Below are 20,464 nucleotides of genomic sequence, written 5' to 3'. Positions count from 1 at the left end.
ATGTTAGCTAATGATATGATATGAAGGAGAGAAAGAGAGAAAAAAAAATAGCACATATTAAACAACAAAAACAACAACAAACAGTATGGAGGGGTCTAAAAATGTAACACCTCATTGAAAACCTAGTATTCTTGAAACCAGAGAATACTATTATGTAAAATGAAGAAAAGATATTTTAGATTCTGAACTATTTCTAGAACAAAAGTGAAATATGAAAATTTGCACAGATGGTCAGATGTTCTTGTTTCCACTCAAGGACAAGATGCTCTTTGGATCATTTTAAATCATGCTGAAGAACATGATCATATGATGTCACACACACACACACACACACAAAACCTTTATGCTAATTTTTCAATTCATCTTTCACCAACTGTTCTGCTTATAATCGAATTGTAAAAACGAAAATGATATTACCACCAAACAACGTAAAAATAGAGGCATTTTGACTCGTGGTCTCAGACTTTTGGATTTGACTGTAAACACAACACTGTTAAAAGTTTGGGGTCTAAGATTTTTTAATGTCTATTGTGCTTACAAAGGCTGCATTAATTTGATCAAAAATACAGTAAAAACAGTAATATTGTGAAATATTGTTACAATTTTCAAATTTGCTTTGTCTTAAAAGAGAAGTTCACTTCCAGAACAAACATTTACAGATAATTTACTCACCCCATTGTCACCCAAGATGTCTTTTCTTCTTCAGAAATTATGTTTCTTAAGGAAAACGTTTCAGGAATTATCTTAATATAGTGGACTTCTATGGTGCCCTCGAGTTTGAACTTCCAAAATGTTTCAGTGCAGCTTCAAAGGGCTCTAAACGATCCCAGACGAGGAAGAAGGGTTTTATCTAGCGAAACGATCGGTTATTTTCCAAAAAAAATTTACACTTCATACACCTCAAATTGCTTGTCTAGTCTAGCTCTGCGATGTGCATGCATCGTCTGTGTAATCTTGGTCAATACAGTTAGGGTATGTTGAAAAACTCCCATCTCATTTTTTCCTCCAATTTCAAAATCATCCTACATCGCTGCAGAAGTACCGACGCAGTGTTTACAAAGTGAACATGCAAAGAAGATCAAATGCCCTTTATAAAAAAACAAAAAAAACAAAAAAAAAGGTAAAACAGCGATGTAGGACAATTTTGAAGTTGGAGGAGAAAATGAGATGGGAGTTTTTTGACCTACCCTAACTTTATTGACCCGGATTACACAGACATCACAGAGCTAGACAAAGTTTAAAAGCACATACATTTTTAAACTGCATTTTAGAAGTTCAAACTCATGGGCTCCATTGAAGTTCACTATTCCTGAAATGTTTTCCTCAAGAAACAATTTCTTTACGACTGAAGACAGACAGACATGAACATCTTTGGATGACAAGGAGGTGAGTACATTATCTGTACATTTTTGTTCTGGAAGTGAACTTCTTTAAACAATATATGATCCTTCAAAAATCAATCTAAAAAAACATGTCTTATTACCAAGGTTAAAAACGGATGTGTGGTGTTATTGAAAAAAAAAAAAAAAAAAATACTGACCATAAACTTTTGAATGGTAGTGTAAATGCAAGACACACACACACACACACACACACACTCTTCTTACTTGACACTGAAAGGCCCAGATTTGTTGTTGCCGGTCACCTCAGCTGTAAAGTCCATGTCAGTCTGTACGTGCATTCCCTACAAAAACAAGACAAACGCACAGAAACAGTGAGAAACTGCAAGAAAAAGGGGGGGAAAAAAAAGCCTATTTTTGATTAAAAAAAAAAAAAAAAATCTTAAATGAGAAGTGAATTTCCAGAACATTAATTTGTTGATAATTTACTCACCCCCCATGTCATCCAAGGTGTTAATGTCTTTCTTTTTTTTTCAGTTTAAAAGAAATGAAGGTTTTTGAGGAAAACATTCCAGGATTTTTCTCTATATAGTGGACTTTAATGGTGAACAAAGGGTTGAAGGTCCACATTGCAGTTTCAATGCAGCTTCAAAGGGCTCTACACGATCCCAGCTGAGGAAAAAGGGTCTTACCAAGCAAATCAATCAGTCATTTTGTAAAGAAAAAAAAAAAAAAGTATATTTTAACCACAAATGCTCATCTTGCACTAGCTCCGTGATGCGTGTCAGTGATTTCACGCATTTCATAATCACGTTGGAAAAGTCACGTGTGTGTACTTTGGTTAAAAAAGGTAGGATAGGACAAAAAACTCCATCTCATTTTCTCCTCCAACTTAAAAATCGTCCGACATTGTTGTTTTACCTTTTTTTTTGTCTTTCTTTGCACATTCGCTTTGTAAACACTGGGTCGGTACTTCCGCCTACGTCATGTGTGCGTGATTACGTAATGCGTGAGGTCGAACTAGTGCAAGGCGAGCATTTGTGGTTAAAAAGTATATAAATTCGTATTTTTCTTAGAAAATGACCAATTGTTTCGCTAGATAAGACACTTTTTACTCGGCTGGGATTGTGTAGAGTCATTGCAGCAGCATTAAAACAGCATTTTGGACCTTCAACCTGCTGGTCACCACTTAAGTCTATTAAATGGAGAAAAATCTTGGAATATTTTCCTCAAAAACCTTAATTTCTTTTCAACTGAAGACAGAACGACATGAACATCTTAGATGCCATGGGGCTGAGTAAGTGAACAGGAAACGTTCTTTCTGGGAGTGAAATTCTCCTTTAAAAAATAGAATGATTATGGTGGGATAAGGAACTAGACAACCAAATATGTCTCAAATAATGTTCACAAACCAACATTAAAACAGCACAGATGGGATGCATACTTTATGAACACCCCTAAAAAACACTTAAAAAGAACATAAAGGAAAAAATACATTTAATGGTAAAATAAACAGACAATAAATGCAAATGCTAGTAAAACGAGTCTCCTTTATGACTCCCTATGAAAAAGAGTCACATAATAGGACATTATTTTACTTGCCAACCAGTTGCAAAGGCTCAAGGGAGGAATTTCCTCTGACAGAAATGGCTGCTGATTTGAGCATTAAAAGACCATTAGAGCGGATGTGCCAGAACTGATGAATTTCTCTCAAGAAAAACACCAAATTTATCTTATGTCAGGATTTGAGAATGATCATTAGTCATGTAGCTGCTTTTACTAGCGTACGAGTGAGTGTGTGTGTGTGTGTGTGTGTCGCCTTATGCTTGACAGTAATTACAAATATGCACCACGTATGTGTGTAAATGTGGTTTGTAACAGGATAATGACTTGCACAAGGCATATCAACGTGTGTATGTCCAATGAAATGCAATAATTAATTGTATGTGGCATGTCAGGCTTCACTTGAATGGCTATGTTTGTACCGAAGACATCATTTAGCGGATGCTGTGCCAAGCTTAGCTGATTTTTGTGCACATCGACACAGTCATTAGAACAACTGTAACAAACTGTGTGAAAACGCAGCTTTAATCAACCGAAAGGTGTCTAGTGACCACAGTAGTAATGTATAGTAGTTTTGGGCTGGGGTGGTGGGGCGGGTGACGTCCGTGGGGAGGGCCGGTCACTCAAACGTATCGAGCAGCAGAAATGCATCATGCTGCCCTTCAGCTTTGACAGAAAGCGTGGCAGGGGTCAGCATGAGCAGAAAGCCCTAATGTACTTGCCTGTAACCTCTAACCCCATTAGCACCTGTCAATCAATCCCTTGCCTCTCAAAGCGGTCCTTTAAAAAGCCAAAAGTGTGATTTAAGGAACGAGGTCAGGAGCTTTGAGAAGAAAGGATCGGGATGTCTAATATACCACATGGCCGGTCCAGTAATGCTCCATTTTCTTGCGCACAGCCAGGAATCTCAATATATAGCTATGACGGTTATAACCTAAGAGAGTATTTTGTTCCATTTTTTAAAATAAAATGGATTTGTTGTGATATTTTATCAATTTCCAGAACTATGAACTATCTTATGTTGACAACACAAACTAACTTAACTGACAACCTCATTCATAAGGGTTTCCCATGCAGAGTTTAGGTAAATCATAAAGATCATTTACATTAAGGTTTAAGACTCCAAAACATCGACGCTGAGGTACCAGCCACAAATATGAAGAGAGCTTAGTATGTACCAAAAAAGTCGTCTACGCCTTTGTAACAAACACTAGGTTTGAAAACGGAGGTTAAAGCACTAAATAACGACTGCATGGTAAAAGCATCTTCAAGTGCCAACCCAGAAAAGACTACAAGCGTTAACTCTTCATCCTATCATCCTCCTGAAAGCTGACATTACCAGCATGTGCAGTTATTCCAGAACGCCTACCTTCATAGACAAGGCACTGCAAACAATTAACCGAACAGTGACAACTGACGGCTTGTTCCCTTGTTAACACACACACAAAACATCTTTTTAATGGGCACGCACAAGCTACATAAACGCCCACCAAAAAAATAAAAAATTAAAGAGTGCGCCTGTGATTCATTCTCCTCTCATTTTTAATGATTAGTTTGTGCCGTTTGAGTCACGGTTTGATGCTGTTGCTAATTAAAGAACAAAAGCATTAATCTAGCGGCTGACTGATGATCTGATGAGCATGTCACTGGTTTTATTTGCTCGTAGTGCCTGATCTCCTCGCGCTGACCCTCATCTAATGAATGACACGGATGGAGCTGGCAGTAATGGAACAGTGCCAAACAAAGAGAAGGCGACAGCCTTGACAGAGCCGAGAGGGGAAGCAAACACACCGGAGGGTATGATGGGATATGCGCCACATGCTGAGAAGGTTATGAGAGTCTATATATAGGTGTGTATCATCGTTTTAACCAAGGCAAACATCACATACACCTGTTTTCTAAATGAAGACATCTGCTCCCATTACTCATTCAAGCTGACGATGGTTATCAGACTATGAGCAGCACCGTTTCAAATGTACACCTTTACATGATTACATTCAGTGCAGCTCTGTAGGAGTTGAAGAGCAAAGGGTTGAAGGTCCAAATTGGAGTTTCAATGCAGCTTCAAAAAGCTCTACATGATCCCAGCTGAGAAACAAGAAAAAAATATTTTAAAAAAAATACAAATGTATATACTTTTTAACCACAAATGCTCATCTTGCACTACCTATGCGATCTCCAGTTCAAAAAGGTAGGGTAGGGTGAAAAACTCCATGTCATTTTCTTCTCCAACTTCAAAATCATTCTAAATCGCTGCAGAAGTATTGACCGAGTGTTTAGAAAATGAACATGCAAAGGTCAAATGCCTTTTACAAAAAAAAAAAAGGTAAAACTGATTTTGAAGTTGGAGGAGAAATGAGATGAGAGTTTTTTGACATACCCTAACTGTCTTGAACCGGAAAAAACAGAGCTCACACAGAATTAGACAAAACAACCATTTGAGGTTAAAAAGTAAATAAACTGTAATTTTTTTTTAGAAAATAAACGATTGCTTCACTAGATAAGACTCTTCTTCCTCAGCTGGGACTGTTTAGAGCCCTTTGAAGCTGCACTGAAACTGCCTTTTGGAAATTCAAAAAGGAAAGGAATCCTAAAATGTTTTCCTCAAAAAACTATTTCTATACAACTGAAGAAAGAAAGACAAGAACATCTTGGATGACAAGAGTACATTATCTGTAAATGTTAGATCTGGAAGTGCCCTACTCCTTTAAGTTCCATCATAATGCCACGTTGCTGCCGCATAATAATTTTGGCCTGCTTCTCACATAAAGCTATTGTTTGACTTTAACATACTTGGAATATAGTGCATGTGTTCTATGGAACAACCATTATTTTTATTGTAAGAAAGAAAACAAATATGGGAAATTAATGCAACAGTGGCAAAACGATTAAGGGTAATGTTGAGTAAACAATGACAACAAATCCCTTTACAAGGTACAGAGAATTTAAACCTTATTCAGTTGAACAAAGAAGAGTCAAAGATCAAAGATTTGCCTGGTTTTTGTCTATTCCGATTGACACAGCAGGTGACCCATGAGTGGGCAAAGACGGTAAGAACCTCTGTCAACAAAATACAACCAATTCCTCACAGGAAGAGTGGTGTTATTTACCATCAGCCACACACACAAACTCCACACACCCTCCACAGGAAGAGAGGCATCACAGCTCCAACAAGTGATACATTTAAAGTATCACTTCTTGGTGACTATTAAACCCACAGGGTTCAAGGTACAAAAAAATACTCCCAGAGCAATTAGCAGTCGCTGAGATCCTCCCAGAGGACGACTGTTCTAATGATGGCAGAGACAGACAAATAAACATGCATCTGACAGATCATAAGACCAGAAAAGCTTACAGGAGACATGAAAAAATAGACTTGGTTTTGAAAATAATTGATAATGAGGGATGTACAACACAACACAAGGGTTACTCCACCCCAAAATGAAAATTTTGTCATTAATCACTTACCCACGTTGTTCCAAACCCGTAAAAGCGTCGTTCATCTTTAAAACACAAAATAAGACATTTTTGATGCATTCTGACAGCTCTCTGACCCTCCCATAGATAGCAATGTAATTAACACGATTAACATCCAAAAACGTAGTAAGGAGCCATGTGACATCAGGGGTTCAAATGTAATTTTACAAAGCTACGAGAATACTTTTTGTATGCAAAGAAAACAAAAATAACAACTTTATTCAACAATTGTTGTCCTCCACATCACTCTAATGCCATTTTGGAGAACACCCCCTAAACGCAAACGGCGTATACTGTTTTGTGTCAGCTGCACCACGCAGATACGTTTTCTACGTTTGTTTACACTTTGATTTGAGCAAAAACAACGTATCTGTGTGTTGCGGCCGTCAAAGAACAGCATATAACGTTTGTGTTCAGGGGATACTCTCCAAAATGGCACTAGGGTGACGTGGAGGACACAAACTGTTGTATAAAGTCATTATTTTTTGTTTTCTTTGCGTACAAAAAGTATTCTTGTAGCTTCTAAAATTACGGTTGAACCCCTGATGTCACATGGATTATTTTACCAATGTCCTTGCTGCTTTAAGGAGGTTGTTCATGTTAATTTCATTGCTGTCTATGGAGGGACAGAGAACTGTCAGACTGCATCAAAAATATCTTAATTTGTGTTCCGAAGACGAATGAAACTGTTACGGGTTTGGAACAACATGGAAGTAAATGATTAATGACAAAATTTTCATTTTGGGGTGGAGTAATCCTTTAAAGACTGTTTTGGTACTGGCCAGTGGCCAATAAAGGTTAAATTCATCATTTTACTCACCCTCATGTCACGCCAAACCTGTGACTCTTTTTTCTGCAGAACATAAGACATTCTGAGAAATGTCTGAGTGTTTTTTTTTCCCTCAATTCTACAGAAGAAAGTGAGTCATACAGGTTTGCAATGACATGACAGTGAGTAAATAATGACAGAATTTACATTTTTGAGTGAACTATCCCTTTACAAACAAGTGAGAATATAAAACAGTTTCAACTATAATAATTTTAACAATATTTCATGTCCACATGTTTATTAATTTAGCAAGTATCTGGTGTAAAAAGCAGAATAATGTATAGTCGGTCAAATACTGTCACAAAATAAACACCTTTAGTGTGATACAAGACATCTCCTGAACACTTCTGTCAGGGTTTTTTTTGTGACATGACTCGCTGTGACTGGATATACCTCTGAATTATTTTACTAAATATCTATAAATCCGTGTTTTACTTTAACAAAACAGCAGTGTGCAGATGTATAATATCAGACATAATGTTATCAGTATAAGAAACAATATGAAAAAAAAAAATCTGACAGCATTTGTTGGAAGTGATTAGCGATCTCTCCCTATTTTTTTTTTAAGATACTAGTTAGTTTGAATGAAAAAGACAGTGGGATACAAGCTGGGTAATGTACTGGATATTTAGTGGTGATTAAACTTCCATTAGTTAAAGATGACCACCTAAATGCTGGAATAAAACGGCAATAATTACCCAAAAGAATTGTTGCGTCCAAACTAATTACATCTCAAAATCACTTAAAATAATGGCCTGTGAAAGCTCAAATAGAGTCTGCGGGAAATTCTGGATCACTGACACCCACCAATTTGGCTTTTAAGATCCTTTCAAATGGGTTAGTTCAGGACTTCTTTTGTCTTTTGGAGAGGGAAGAGTATTTTTCTGAAAAGTTTAAAATATCTGCCAGCGCTCCTCAGTGGGAGGTGAGGGCAAACCCAAGGGCCGTTTCTCTCCCTTTTTCAACCACTTACTTCTGCCGAAAAGGGCAAGTGACAATCTGAACAATTACAAAGACCTATTACCTCAATCAGGTATAGAGTAGTGTGCACCCTCTCTTTCTCTGTCCATCTCCCTCCCTCTCTGGTGGTTTTCAGTATAGAAGGGTGCAACTCTGAGTGCATTAGTGAGCTCTAACCCTGTCATTTCTCAGGCACACTCGCTTATTACGGACACACCGCGTGTTCCTGCAGCCAGGAGGAGAAACACACGGAGCAGACAGGTTCAGTAGAGAAGAAGAAAGAGAGAGGTGGAGATGCATGAAAGACCATGAAGAAAAATGGTAGGTCAAAGAAAAAGAAAGGGCTCTTCGAAAACCTACTCAACAGCCCTTTGGGATTGTGTGGCAGTCAGAAAATAACTGAAAATGCCTTTGAAATTACAATTCAGTTCTTAAACACGATCATTTCATTATAATTAACTAAAATAAAATAAATGAAAAAGTAAATAAATTTAATTTATAGGCTAATTGCTTTTTTTTATATATATAAATGACAAGATTTTCTATTCTCTTACTTAGGAATAGTCTGTATCTCCATAACACTAAAACAGTATGCATAATAGAAAATAGCAAAATAGTAATATTTTATAATATTTCATTTGTCATTTTTATAAACCATTAGATTATTGTTCATATCATGGAATTAAATACAGAATTGCTTTCCATGACAGGATTTCTTCTTCTCTATCTTTTATTAACATAGCAACTCAACTCAAATGTATTCACAGGTTTTATCTAATGAGACTGAATACAATAGACATGCAACACAGTTTCATTTAGTTTCTGCTATTGAGGAAGATCTGTGAATAATGCCTTAAAAGCCTATGGCTGAATTAATGCACATCCCTATCAACTGAATACAAAAATGAACTAACGCTTCTTATTGAGATTATAGCGATTAGGATGGACAATAGCTGATTTAAACAGCCATACATTAAAGTGATAGTTCACCCAAAAATGAAAATTCTGTCAATTAATTATTCACCCTCATGTCGTTCCAAACCTGTAAGACCTTCGTTCATCTTTAGAACACAAATTAAGATATTTTTGATGAAATTTGAGAGCCTACATAGTCAACAACACAACTGACACGTTCAAGGCACAGAAAGGTAGTAAGGACATTGTTAAAAAAAGTTCCTCCTATTTAAATTAGACTTAATATTGCACCTTATTCACTGTATATATAAAAAGTATTGTTTCAACTTAAAATAATTTGTTACCTCACTGCCTTAAAATTTTTAGTTTAGTCAACTAAAATACTCCAGCTGTCACTTAAACTAACATTAAGTAACTTAACATTTCAAGTTGACTAAACTAAAAATTTTAAGGCATCAGGGTAACAAATTATATTAAGTTGAAACAACTTTTTGAATTTTTTTTTTTACAGTGTTCTAACATGTTGTGAACATTTGTTATGTAAAATATAGCTCTATGATTTCTAAGAAGACCTAGAAAATGTTAGTCTCCTGTAAATCTCACAGAAAGCGGCGGAGATTGCATTAAATTCGGAAGGGACTGCCTGTTTAACACGTGGGCATAGTTTTTTTTTAACTTGGAAATGACAAAAACAGGGAGTGAAAATCCCAGTAATGGTCTCCTGTCACATTTCTTTGCCTGGCTTTCCTTTGTTCAGGTTCTCTCTCTTTCTGTCACACACAAACACATATCTCCTCCAGCTGTACATAAGCCTTCATCAATGAAAAGTGCCAGTTTAATTACACCCAATGGGCTGAAAGAGAGAGAGGGAGAGTGAGAGAGGGAGAAAGCGAGACAGAGAAATTGATGTTAATTGGGGGTTTGTGAATGAGAGGCTGTTGGATTAAAAGCAGAGCCGTTTTAATTTAAGATCATGTATCCCTTTTGAGTGTCATTTTAAAGAAGCTTGCGAGAGCGCAGTGAGTGTGCGAGAGTTCACACTACAGACAGGAGTCTAAGACAGCGTGAGGCGGCACTAATCAGGCATAAGTCAGGCCGTGACGTCACAAGGTGTCTCGCAAACACATGGAAACAACAGTCATCTTTATGCAGATGGATGCTAGGATGCAAAAACACAGGCACAAAACCACTGACTTAGGACTGAGCAGTATGACGGGTTTATACCCTATGAGATTTGTAATGCGTCAAAAGAAATCACAAACCGTAGAAGATTGTCAGGTCACAACTTCTATATAGAACTCACAGGTCAGTTATTTGATATTTTTAATTCTTTCTTTTAATTTCAAATGTGGCTTAGAATTAATGACTCATTCATTTGCATTCTTTTTTTTTTTATTTTACAATCATCAAGATTTATATAAACAGAAAAAAATAGCACCTTTCATTGGTAAACTATTTAAAATATGCATTACTGCAAGACATTCTAATATATAAAATGTTTTCATTAAACTCTCAGCAAAAATCACTATACATGTTACTGTTAAAAATTACTCATAACATATAAATGGAAGGTATTAGTCACACATTCTACTCCTACACTGATTTATGTGTTTTTATTAACATTTATGTGTTAAGCATTACACATTTTGTCTTTCTGCGTGAGCTGAGGTCATTATGTCACCTGCGGTCCTTAACTACCATTGCAGTGACATCACACATTAAATTTCATGGTTGAGATTAACGTGAAACTAATACTGCCATATTTCTTCATGTAAGTTTAACACAGTGAAAACAGAGTCGAGATGTGAGGAGTTTGACTATGCCAGCCACTAAGCATTACTGATATTTTAGAGTGTGCTATAAGAGCTGAACCTGTGCTACAAATCCTGCTGGATACAGGTGTGTAAAAACAGTTATTATACAGTAAAGTGAGATTGTTTGGTATTTTTTCAATTTAAAAAAATCTTCTATAAAATCTTCTATAAGATTGACAATATTTACCATCTCATGCATCAAAAAACAAAACAAGCAAACAAAAAATGCTTATAAATTTAGAGTATTTTTTTGAGCTTAACATCCTCCATATAAAACAAAACGACAAATCAAAAAACAAACACAAAAACAAACAAACAAAAAAAAAAAAAACACAAAACACCACAACAAAATAACACTAAACAAAATAAAAAAGACAAAAAAAAAAAAAAAAAATCAAACCAAAACAAAAAAAAACACCAAAAAAAAACTAAACATCAAACAAAGCAACACAACACAAAAAACCCCACAAAACTAAACTAAACCACAAAAAAAAAAAAAAATACAAAACAAAATAAAAACAACAAACACAAAACAAAAACCTCTAAACAAAACACAAATAACAAAAACTAAACAAAACCAAACCACAACAACAAAAAACAAAACATCAAACAAAGCATCACAACACAAACAAAAACAAAACTAAACCAAAAAAAAAAAAAAAAAAACACCAAACGCAAAACACCACAACACAGCAAAAAACACTAAACAAAACAAAAACACAAAAACAACAAAAAAACAAAACAAAGCAGCACAACATAAAACAAAACTAAACTAAACACGAAACCAAAATACAACACAAAAAACACAAAATAAACACCAAACGCAAAACAATATAGCACAACCGAAAACACTAAACAAAACTTAAAACAAAAACACACAAAAAAACAAAACACACAAAAAGAAAAAATAAGGAAAAAACACAAAACAACAAAAAGCTAAACAAAGCAACACAACACAAACAAAACTAAACACAAAACCACAACAAAAAAAATAAATAAATAAACACCAAATGCAAAATAACACAACAAAAAAAATACTAAACACAAAAAAGAAAAGACATAAAACCAAAACAAAACAAAATAAACAAATAAAAAAACAGAACTAAACAAAACACAACACAACAAAAAAAAAAATAACATAACACACAACAAAATAAAAAACAGCACAACAACAAAAAGAAACACTAAAAACAAAACATAAAACAAAAACAACAAAAACCAAAACAAATCAACAACACAAACAAACAAAAAACACAAAACTAAACAAAACACAAAACATAGCACAACAAAAACACTTAAAACAAAACACACAAAACCAAACCAAACCAAAACAAAACAAAACAAAACAAAACAAAAAAAAAAAACATGCACACAAAAAAAATAAAAAGCAAGACACCAAACACAAAACAACACAACAAAAAACACAAAACAAACAAAAAACATTTTATTATTTAAGGTCTGTAAGGTTATAAATGATTATGTTACCTAAGCTAAAAAGTGTGGTCATTGCCACTGGACACTAGTCTGTATGAACACCAAGTGAACACTGATCCCAGATGAGAGGGGTGTGCTGCCAGCTGACCCTCTTGAAAACACCATGCTGGCCAGTGGGACTGCCGGGTGAGCTCCCCGGGCTCACACTCGGACCGCCAACATAACAACCAGCAAAGATAAAAACAAATCCACATAACTAATTGGTTCTTATGGGACTTATGGGACGTTCAGAGGGCATAAAAATAGACTAGGACACATAGGACAAATACATCCCTGAAGAATCTCTCAAGTCTCTCATGACTAATACCTGTAGAAATGTATCCACAAGTGACAGTTTCCAAGGTTACAAACACTATCTGCTGCCTCCATCCTCTAGAGTTCTGATTTCAAATTGAAAAGAATGATTTGTGAAGTAGATTCAGATAATAATGTGCGAAATTAATCTGGATGGTTTGTGTTTCATATGCTACAAGTGCAGGAAGGAATGAATACTCTTTAAAAAGCCTCAGATGACCATAAGAGCAGACTGAAATGGCCAGTTCCAAAGTGAATTATTTGTTTGTTTAACTTATCTGCCAAAGTTTGTGAAGAGCATTAAATCTTTTTAAGATATTCAGTGTTCTGTCTGAGTCTTTACTTAAGAGCAAGTAAACACAGCAAGACTATCCTCTATGTTGGATTCAAGTGGCCTTTTCTTACAAGATTATGCTTTCAAGTTATTAAACTGGTCGAAAATTGCTCTACTAGCCTGAACAACAATATGAGACATGAGCTCTCAGAAGTGAAGCAAATTTTCCCAAACAATTTAAATAAGAATGCATTTATGATCTAATTTATTCCTGTCATGCCAACACTGCGTTTTTTAGTACCCATTACTCTAGTTTTTGTCACATGTTCCTTTGAAAATCATTTTGTAACATAAAAATTTTATTTTTTATTTTACTTCATTTCATCCAGGCTGCCATAATCTTTAAACAAAACAAAAACAAAACAAAACAAAACAAAACAAATAAAACTGGGGTTGGTCATGTCAGATAATCTTGCCCAGTGATTGTCCAGAAATATTTGATTTGATTTGATTTGATTTGATTTGATTTGATTTGATTTGATTTGATTTGATTTGATTTGATTTTATTTGATTTGATTTGATTTGATTTGATTTGATTTGATTTGATTTGATTTGATTTGATTCGATTTGATTTGATTTGATTCGATTCGATTCCCATCCAGGCTGTCATGATCTTTATAAAAAAATAAATAAATAAAAAAAAAAAAAAGGAAAGAAGGAAAAGGAAAAGGAAAAAAAAAGCAGTTGGTCATGACAGATAATCTTGTCCCATGATTTTCCAAAAATCATTTATTTCATTTCATTTCATTTCATTTCATTTCATTTCATTTATTCATTTCATTTATTCATTTATTCATTTATTTGTTTATTTGTTTGTTTGTTTATTTATTTATTTATTTATTATTTTTAATCCCCATTCAGGCTGCCATGATCTTAAAAAAAAAAAAAAAAAAAAAAAAGAAAAAAAAAAGCAGTTGGTCGTTTACTTTATTTATGTAATGTAGTGTATTTTAATGTGTTTTAATTTAATTTAATTTAATTTAATTTAATTTAATCCCCATCCACGTCACTTGACATGTCAGACGATCTCTTCCTGTTTTATTTTATTTTTTCCCCATCCAGGTACCAAAAAAAAAAAAAAAAAAAGAACTGTGGTTGGTCACTCGTCATGTCAGACAGTCTCTTCCTGTCTAAGTAGGCAGATTTTGGCTGCAATGTGGACCTTTATGTTATTAGTAAACAGACTATTCTCTCCCACATCAGAACAAGTGCAAACAAGGCGAAAAAGTAAAGGCAGCAACACACCATCTGGCCCAAATACTTTTTCCATATTCCACTGCACAACCTATTATCTAGGAGTGTGTATCTGAGAAAGAGATACGTCTGCAAGTTTGTGTGTTTGTTTGACAGAAAGAGAGCAGAGAACCTCCATCTCTGATGTGGCACAGGTGCTGTAAGCCCTGCAGGAAATAAAGCTCCTTAAATACAATGAAAACAGAAGTCAGCCAGCCGCCTGCTAAATGATAACAGGCGATGAAGGAAGCATGGAGCAGCATGAGAGAAGAGGAAACAGGGACGGCCGCAGGTGTGAGTGCACCCAAGAAAAATGCTTTAATGTGTAATGAATATCTAAGGAAGAAGGCCAAACCAACAAAGGGAAGACGGCAAAGGTCTTGCGGACAGAGACCGCGGCCGAAGCGCAGGAGTCGGGTTGCACGAGGAGGAAGAGTCTCTGTTTGGGAATGTTTGTGGAGCGTTCCGGAACACTGATAAAGGTGTGTGAGCGTGAGCACATTATACTCTTGAGGTTCCGCTGTCCGCTTCACATTCCTGTCACCCGGAAAGAGAGGGAGTTCCCTCAACCCCTCAGGGACAGCTGGGGGTGTAAGACCCCGGAGGAAAGGGATAACCTCATCCATCTTGGTACTGAGGCTTTATCTGTCAGGTTGTGTTGAAGTGGGTGTCGTGCCGCAGGTTTCCTGTCCGTCTGAGGGTGTGCGGACAAAAGAAGCATTTCTCATCAGACACATAAATTATCCGAATGCCCCTCCATGCCACCTGATACCGAAGGAATGCCTCTGCTCTGATCTCAGCGCATAATAGGCATGGAGAACACAAGAACCCTCAATAAATCAAACGCAGGATCCAAAAGCACTCAGAGTAACGGAGAAAACACTAATTAATTTCCAGCGTGCTGTCGGCCACTTGTATCAGTCACTCAGACACTATGACAAGTAAAGGCTTATTTGAAGAGTGTGAAAGTTCAGTTTGGCATGATGTTAAAGAAGTTACGCTTGTTCAAACAGACTGCAAAAATGTTTTGATTATGAAGTAACCTTTGGCACTGATGTGTCTTTCTTCACTCTAGACAAATAAGATTTACTGTAGGACTTTTAAATTAAAAGATTTAAACTAAACTACATCTCCAGTATAACCCTCAAAGAACAGAACGCTATCATGTTGGCTTTATGGCAAGTTACACAGAAGTACCTAATCTATCAGATTAAATACTTCAGCATTTAAGATTTGAGCCAAACAAAACAAACAAAAATAAGATGGTATAAAAATGTACAATTATGTTTATATAAGTACAAAAAATATTACTAAAAACATTAAAAATTAAACAATTCTAATTAAGATATACAATACAAAAATAGTAATTAATAATGATATTCAATACAAATATATATATATATATATATATATATATATATATATATATATACACATAGTAACATTAAAAATGTATTTACTGTCACATTTCACTCCTCCAAAACATTTTATTTTATGTTAACACTTTACAATAAGGTGACACTTGTTAACATTAGTTAATGTATTAACTAACATAAACGAACAATACGTCTAATCACACTATTTATTAATCTTTGCTGTTAACTAAAAAACCTTATTGTAAAGTGTTACCTATATTTATTTTATTTTATTTTATTTTATTTTATTTTATTTTATTTTATTTTATTTTATTTTATTTTATTTTATTTTATTTTATTTTATTTTATTTTATTTTATTTTATTTTATTTTATTTTATTTTATTTTATTCCAGGCTGGTAAATTCTTCTAAATAAATAAATAAATAATTAATAATAATAAACATCTGTGGTTGGTATTAATAATAATATTGAATACAAATGCAGTTCAATACTTAATACAATACCTTACTGTAAAGTGTTACCTATTATTTATTTTAATTTATTCTGGGCTGGTATGATCTTTAAAAAAAAAATAAATTAATTAATAATAATAATAATAATAATAATAATAATAATAATAATAAAAATCTGTGGTTAGTCAAATTTAACAATTCTAATTAGGATTAATAATAATATTGAATACAAATACAGTTCAATACATAATACCATACCTTACTGTAAAGTGTTACCTATTATTTTGTTTTATTTTATTATAAAATTAAATAAATAAATAAATAAATAAACTGTGGTCGGTCACTAAATTAAAATTTACCAATTCTAATTATGAATAATAATAATATTCAATACAAATACAGTTCAATACATAATACAATACAATACATATAAAGTGTTTTTATTTTATTTTATTTTATTTCATTTCATTTTCTTTTCTTAATTCCTTTTATTTCATTTTATTTTATTCCCATCCAAAAATATAATATATAATATATAATCTTATAAGGTATAATCTTTAAAAAAAATAACTGTGGTTGGTCACTAAATTAAAATGTACCAATTCTAATCACGACTAATAATAATATTCAATACAAATACAGTTCAATACATAACACAATACTCTATTGTAAGTGTTACCTACTTATATCTAAATAAACCTAAAATTAGGTTGTCTTAGCCATTAACTAAAATGTCAAGTTGCATTAATGTTAAGTTAACAATAAATAAACATTAACATTAACTAAAATGTTAAGTAATTCCTATATGGAAATATAAACTAAACCCATTTTTAATAGTAATATTAAAAAAAAAAAGACATAAAATGACTAAAAAGTAAAAATAAAAATGTACAGTAAATAAAAAAGGTCAGAAATGGTATATAACTGAATTATATAAATAATACTACCCAGGATTTTATCACACTCATAGCCTCAGTGTGAAAAAAAGCATTTTCTCCAAAAAATTGTCTGTGTTTTGTGACACTTTGTTCCATTACATGGTGCGAGCAGGCCTTAAATCTGACAAAAGAGCACTAGAAGACAAAGCAAATATAGAGCAAAGCCAAACAGCAGGACTTTCTATTCACAAACACACACACAAAACCCACATACAACTGGTTGTAAACCTGTGGTGAGGTACAGAGCAGGAGAAGAGGGAACCGAGTAAAGCAAAAAGAAACAAAATAAAAAGACACAAAAAATGAAATTCAGAGCGAGAATGAGGACAGACAGAGAGAAGAGAAAGAAAGAGAGGTGAAGTGCATTAAAGCCATCCACGACGCTCCAATAAAAGGCTCTGAATGAGCAGAGTGGTAATCATAAAAAACTCCATCTATTCTGAGCCAGTCCATTAAGCAGGCGGGGGGAGAGCGAGACAGTCCATTAAGCAGACCAGGGGGGAGAGAGAGCACGAAAGAGAGAAACAAATGGCCATACTTCACTAACTCCACAAAGCTCCGTAAATGCATTCAACACACTGTAGCGATACAGCTCTGCTCATATGCCGTTTCATCAGAACATTGGGGCTATTCTAGATGAGCATTTTATTGAAGGAGAAGGGGGGAAAAAATGAGCAAATGAATGAAAACGCAACAAAAGAAAAGGGACGCTTATGAAAGAAGACAAAATAGTGAATCAATGTCTCGCTGCTGGTTTCAGTGTGGAAGCCTTAATGGAAACCTTGAGACAAAGACCTTCTGCAAAATAACCACAAAAAAGAAAACCGCTCTCATTAAGAATAAGCTACAATACACTGAGAACCCTTTGGTTTAAGTGTGTTTTCAGCCAAATATTATTTTAAAGGTGATGTGTGTCTGGAAACAGCACTAAACACCAGTTGTGGCTTGGAAAACATAAAAATTACACTCTAACTCAACATTATCCAGGTTTAACGTGCACCAATACATTTGGAAAAATCTCACTGAGAAAGACATTAATAGTCAATACAATGCTGAAAAAACCCCCCAGCTTGTTCCAGTTGGGTGTTGCATGTAGATCAGTTTGATTAATGTAGTCACGATGGAAACATATCTTAGAAGATCAATAGGAAGCAATGTGGTGCTTTTAGCTGCTATATGAGCTGGGCACCACCTGTATGTCATGTTTAGCTGTGCTAGACATTTTCAGCAGGGTCAGGAAAGTTTGAAGTATTCATAGCAGCTGTACTGTACATCGATTGAACATTACACATAATAGTGATGTATAATAATAGTTTTGTCTGCTATATTACTATGCGTTTATATGAGGTCAGGACTCTGAAAGAGCTTTGAGATATGAGACCGTGAGTGTGTCTGTGTGGTTTTACCATGGCTCTGCCATTCACATCTTCCATCTGAGGAGGTCCAAGAGCAGAATCGCTACTGCTCCGTACCAGCAGAGGGGTACCTGAAACACAATTGCACAAAATAAAATATTATATACAATACTATTAAAATATATACTACTATGGAAGAGTATAGTTTATTTTTTATTACATTATACATTCACACTTTTGAAATACATGTAAATGTGTTGTTCATAATTTGGGTAAGATTTTTTTTTTTTTTACTACTTTTACTAATTTTATTCAGGAAAAAATACATTAAATGTCTTTAAATGCAAGTAAAGACGTCTATTATGTTTACAAAAGATCTGTTGAAAATAAATACTGGTCTTTTGAACTTTCTTTTAATCAAAAAATTAAATCACAGTTTCCACAAAAACACTGATAATATTAATAACTGCTTTAATAGAATGATTTTTGAAGAAACGTGACATTGAGGTAACTGCAGCTGAAAATAACAGTTACTTTTAAATTGTAAAATTATGTCAATATTATTTTTATTGTATTATTAATTAAATCAACGCAGCCTTTTACAAACATTTTTAAAAATCCTATATTTTTCTCTTTTTTAATTGCATAAAATTTCATCAATTTAAACAAACTTATTTTATATTACTTCTTTATTGCATTATTGCATTACTGAAAAAAAATTAAACAATTTGAAAAATAAAGATCCATTTTTTTGTTAAATAAAATTTCAACGATTTCAAATAAACTGTTAATCTTAAAAAATTCTTAAATTAAAAAAAATAAGCAATTTAAAATAAACAGTTATTCTAAATTGTAAAATTACTTCATAATATTACTTTTTACTGTATTATGGATTAAATAGAATACAATGCAGCCTTACTTAAATATATGTATATATATATATCCTTTTTTGTTAATTACAGGAAAAAGTTTTCACAATACTGCCTTTTTATTGTATTACTGATTACTCAATGCAGCCTTTTAAAAATATTACATATATTTACTTTTATATCTATTTATATCTCTATATCTATATCCATCCATCCATCCATCTACCTACCTATCTATTTAATTTTTTTCTTAAATAACAAAAACTAATTTAAAATAAACAATTATTATTTTTCTATATTGTAAAATTATTATTTCAAAATATTACTTTTTTATTGTAATATTGATTAAATCAACACAGCCAAAGTTTTGAATGGCAGTGTATATAATTTCAGCTAGTTAAATATTCGTCCTGGTGTTCACAAAGAAAACCATAAAGAAAAAACATTGTGAAAGACATTATTATTATTATTTAGATTAATTAATTAGCTCCCGGTTACACATTCAAGGCTTAAACCTAGTCCTAGACTAAAGCGTAAGACTTGAGCTGTTTCAACTGAAAGAAACTTGCACTGACTGATGTAAAAATATATCAGTGCCTCTGTTTTGTCTCAAGATGCACACCAGTAATGTTTTTTTCTAAGCATGTTTATAAAAAATCCTAAAAATGTCCTAATTGAACTTTGGGCTAATCCTGGCTTAGTCTAAGCCCTGTCTGTGAAACCGGGCCTAGTTCTTGTACGTTTGGAGTCTACAAGGCTTCAGTGGCTGTTTAGTTGAAATGAAACATTCCTCACTTAATATATTCTGTCTCCCTGCAACACATCACATTATGGATGTCAAATGTGTTGTGACGTTGTTGATAATTGTCTCCTCTTAAGCTCAGTGTTTAGCATTTCATGACTGGACATGAGCGTTTGTTGTCTTATCAGTTACATTCCTCCGGCTCAGAAGCTGAAGCTGACTCTGAACCCTGAGTTAAACACAGTTTACATCTCACTTATTCACACTTCAGTGGAGTAGGGGCACGTCAAGCACCCTGCAAGAGTGAGGGAAGGGAAAAAAAAAACTGACAGCATTTCAAGAAGGTTTAAGGGAATATTTTGTTCTTTTTCTGCACAGCAAACAGCGGCTGTCTGGGTGTCAGAGGCTCTGACATGACGCTTTGTAAATTCCAGTCTGCTGCCTCCCTCAAGCGCGCCGCATACATTTTCAGACCTGT

At 34.0% G+C, this 20,464-nt stretch overlaps 1 protein-coding gene across 1 annotated transcript in view; it reads right to left on the bottom strand.

Annotated features, from left to right (window-relative positions):
* pard3bb (par-3 family cell polarity regulator beta b) overlaps positions 1-20,464 on the bottom strand; it is a 386,633-nt gene that overhangs the window by 270,054 nt on the left and 96,115 nt on the right. Inside the window, 2 exon segments of the mRNA XM_051118598.1 lie at positions 1,608-1,684; positions 18,427-18,506. Coding sequence (XP_050974555.1) covers positions 1,608-1,684; positions 18,427-18,506 — 157 coding nt within the window.

This window comes from Labeo rohita, chromosome 9, assembly GCF_022985175.1.
Source record: "Labeo rohita strain BAU-BD-2019 chromosome 9, IGBB_LRoh.1.0, whole genome shotgun sequence".
Taxonomy (NCBI): domain Eukaryota; kingdom Metazoa; phylum Chordata; class Actinopteri; order Cypriniformes; family Cyprinidae; genus Labeo; species Labeo rohita.
Note: the sequence above shows the minus strand (reverse complement) of the source record. Positions and strands in the feature narration are given on the sequence as shown.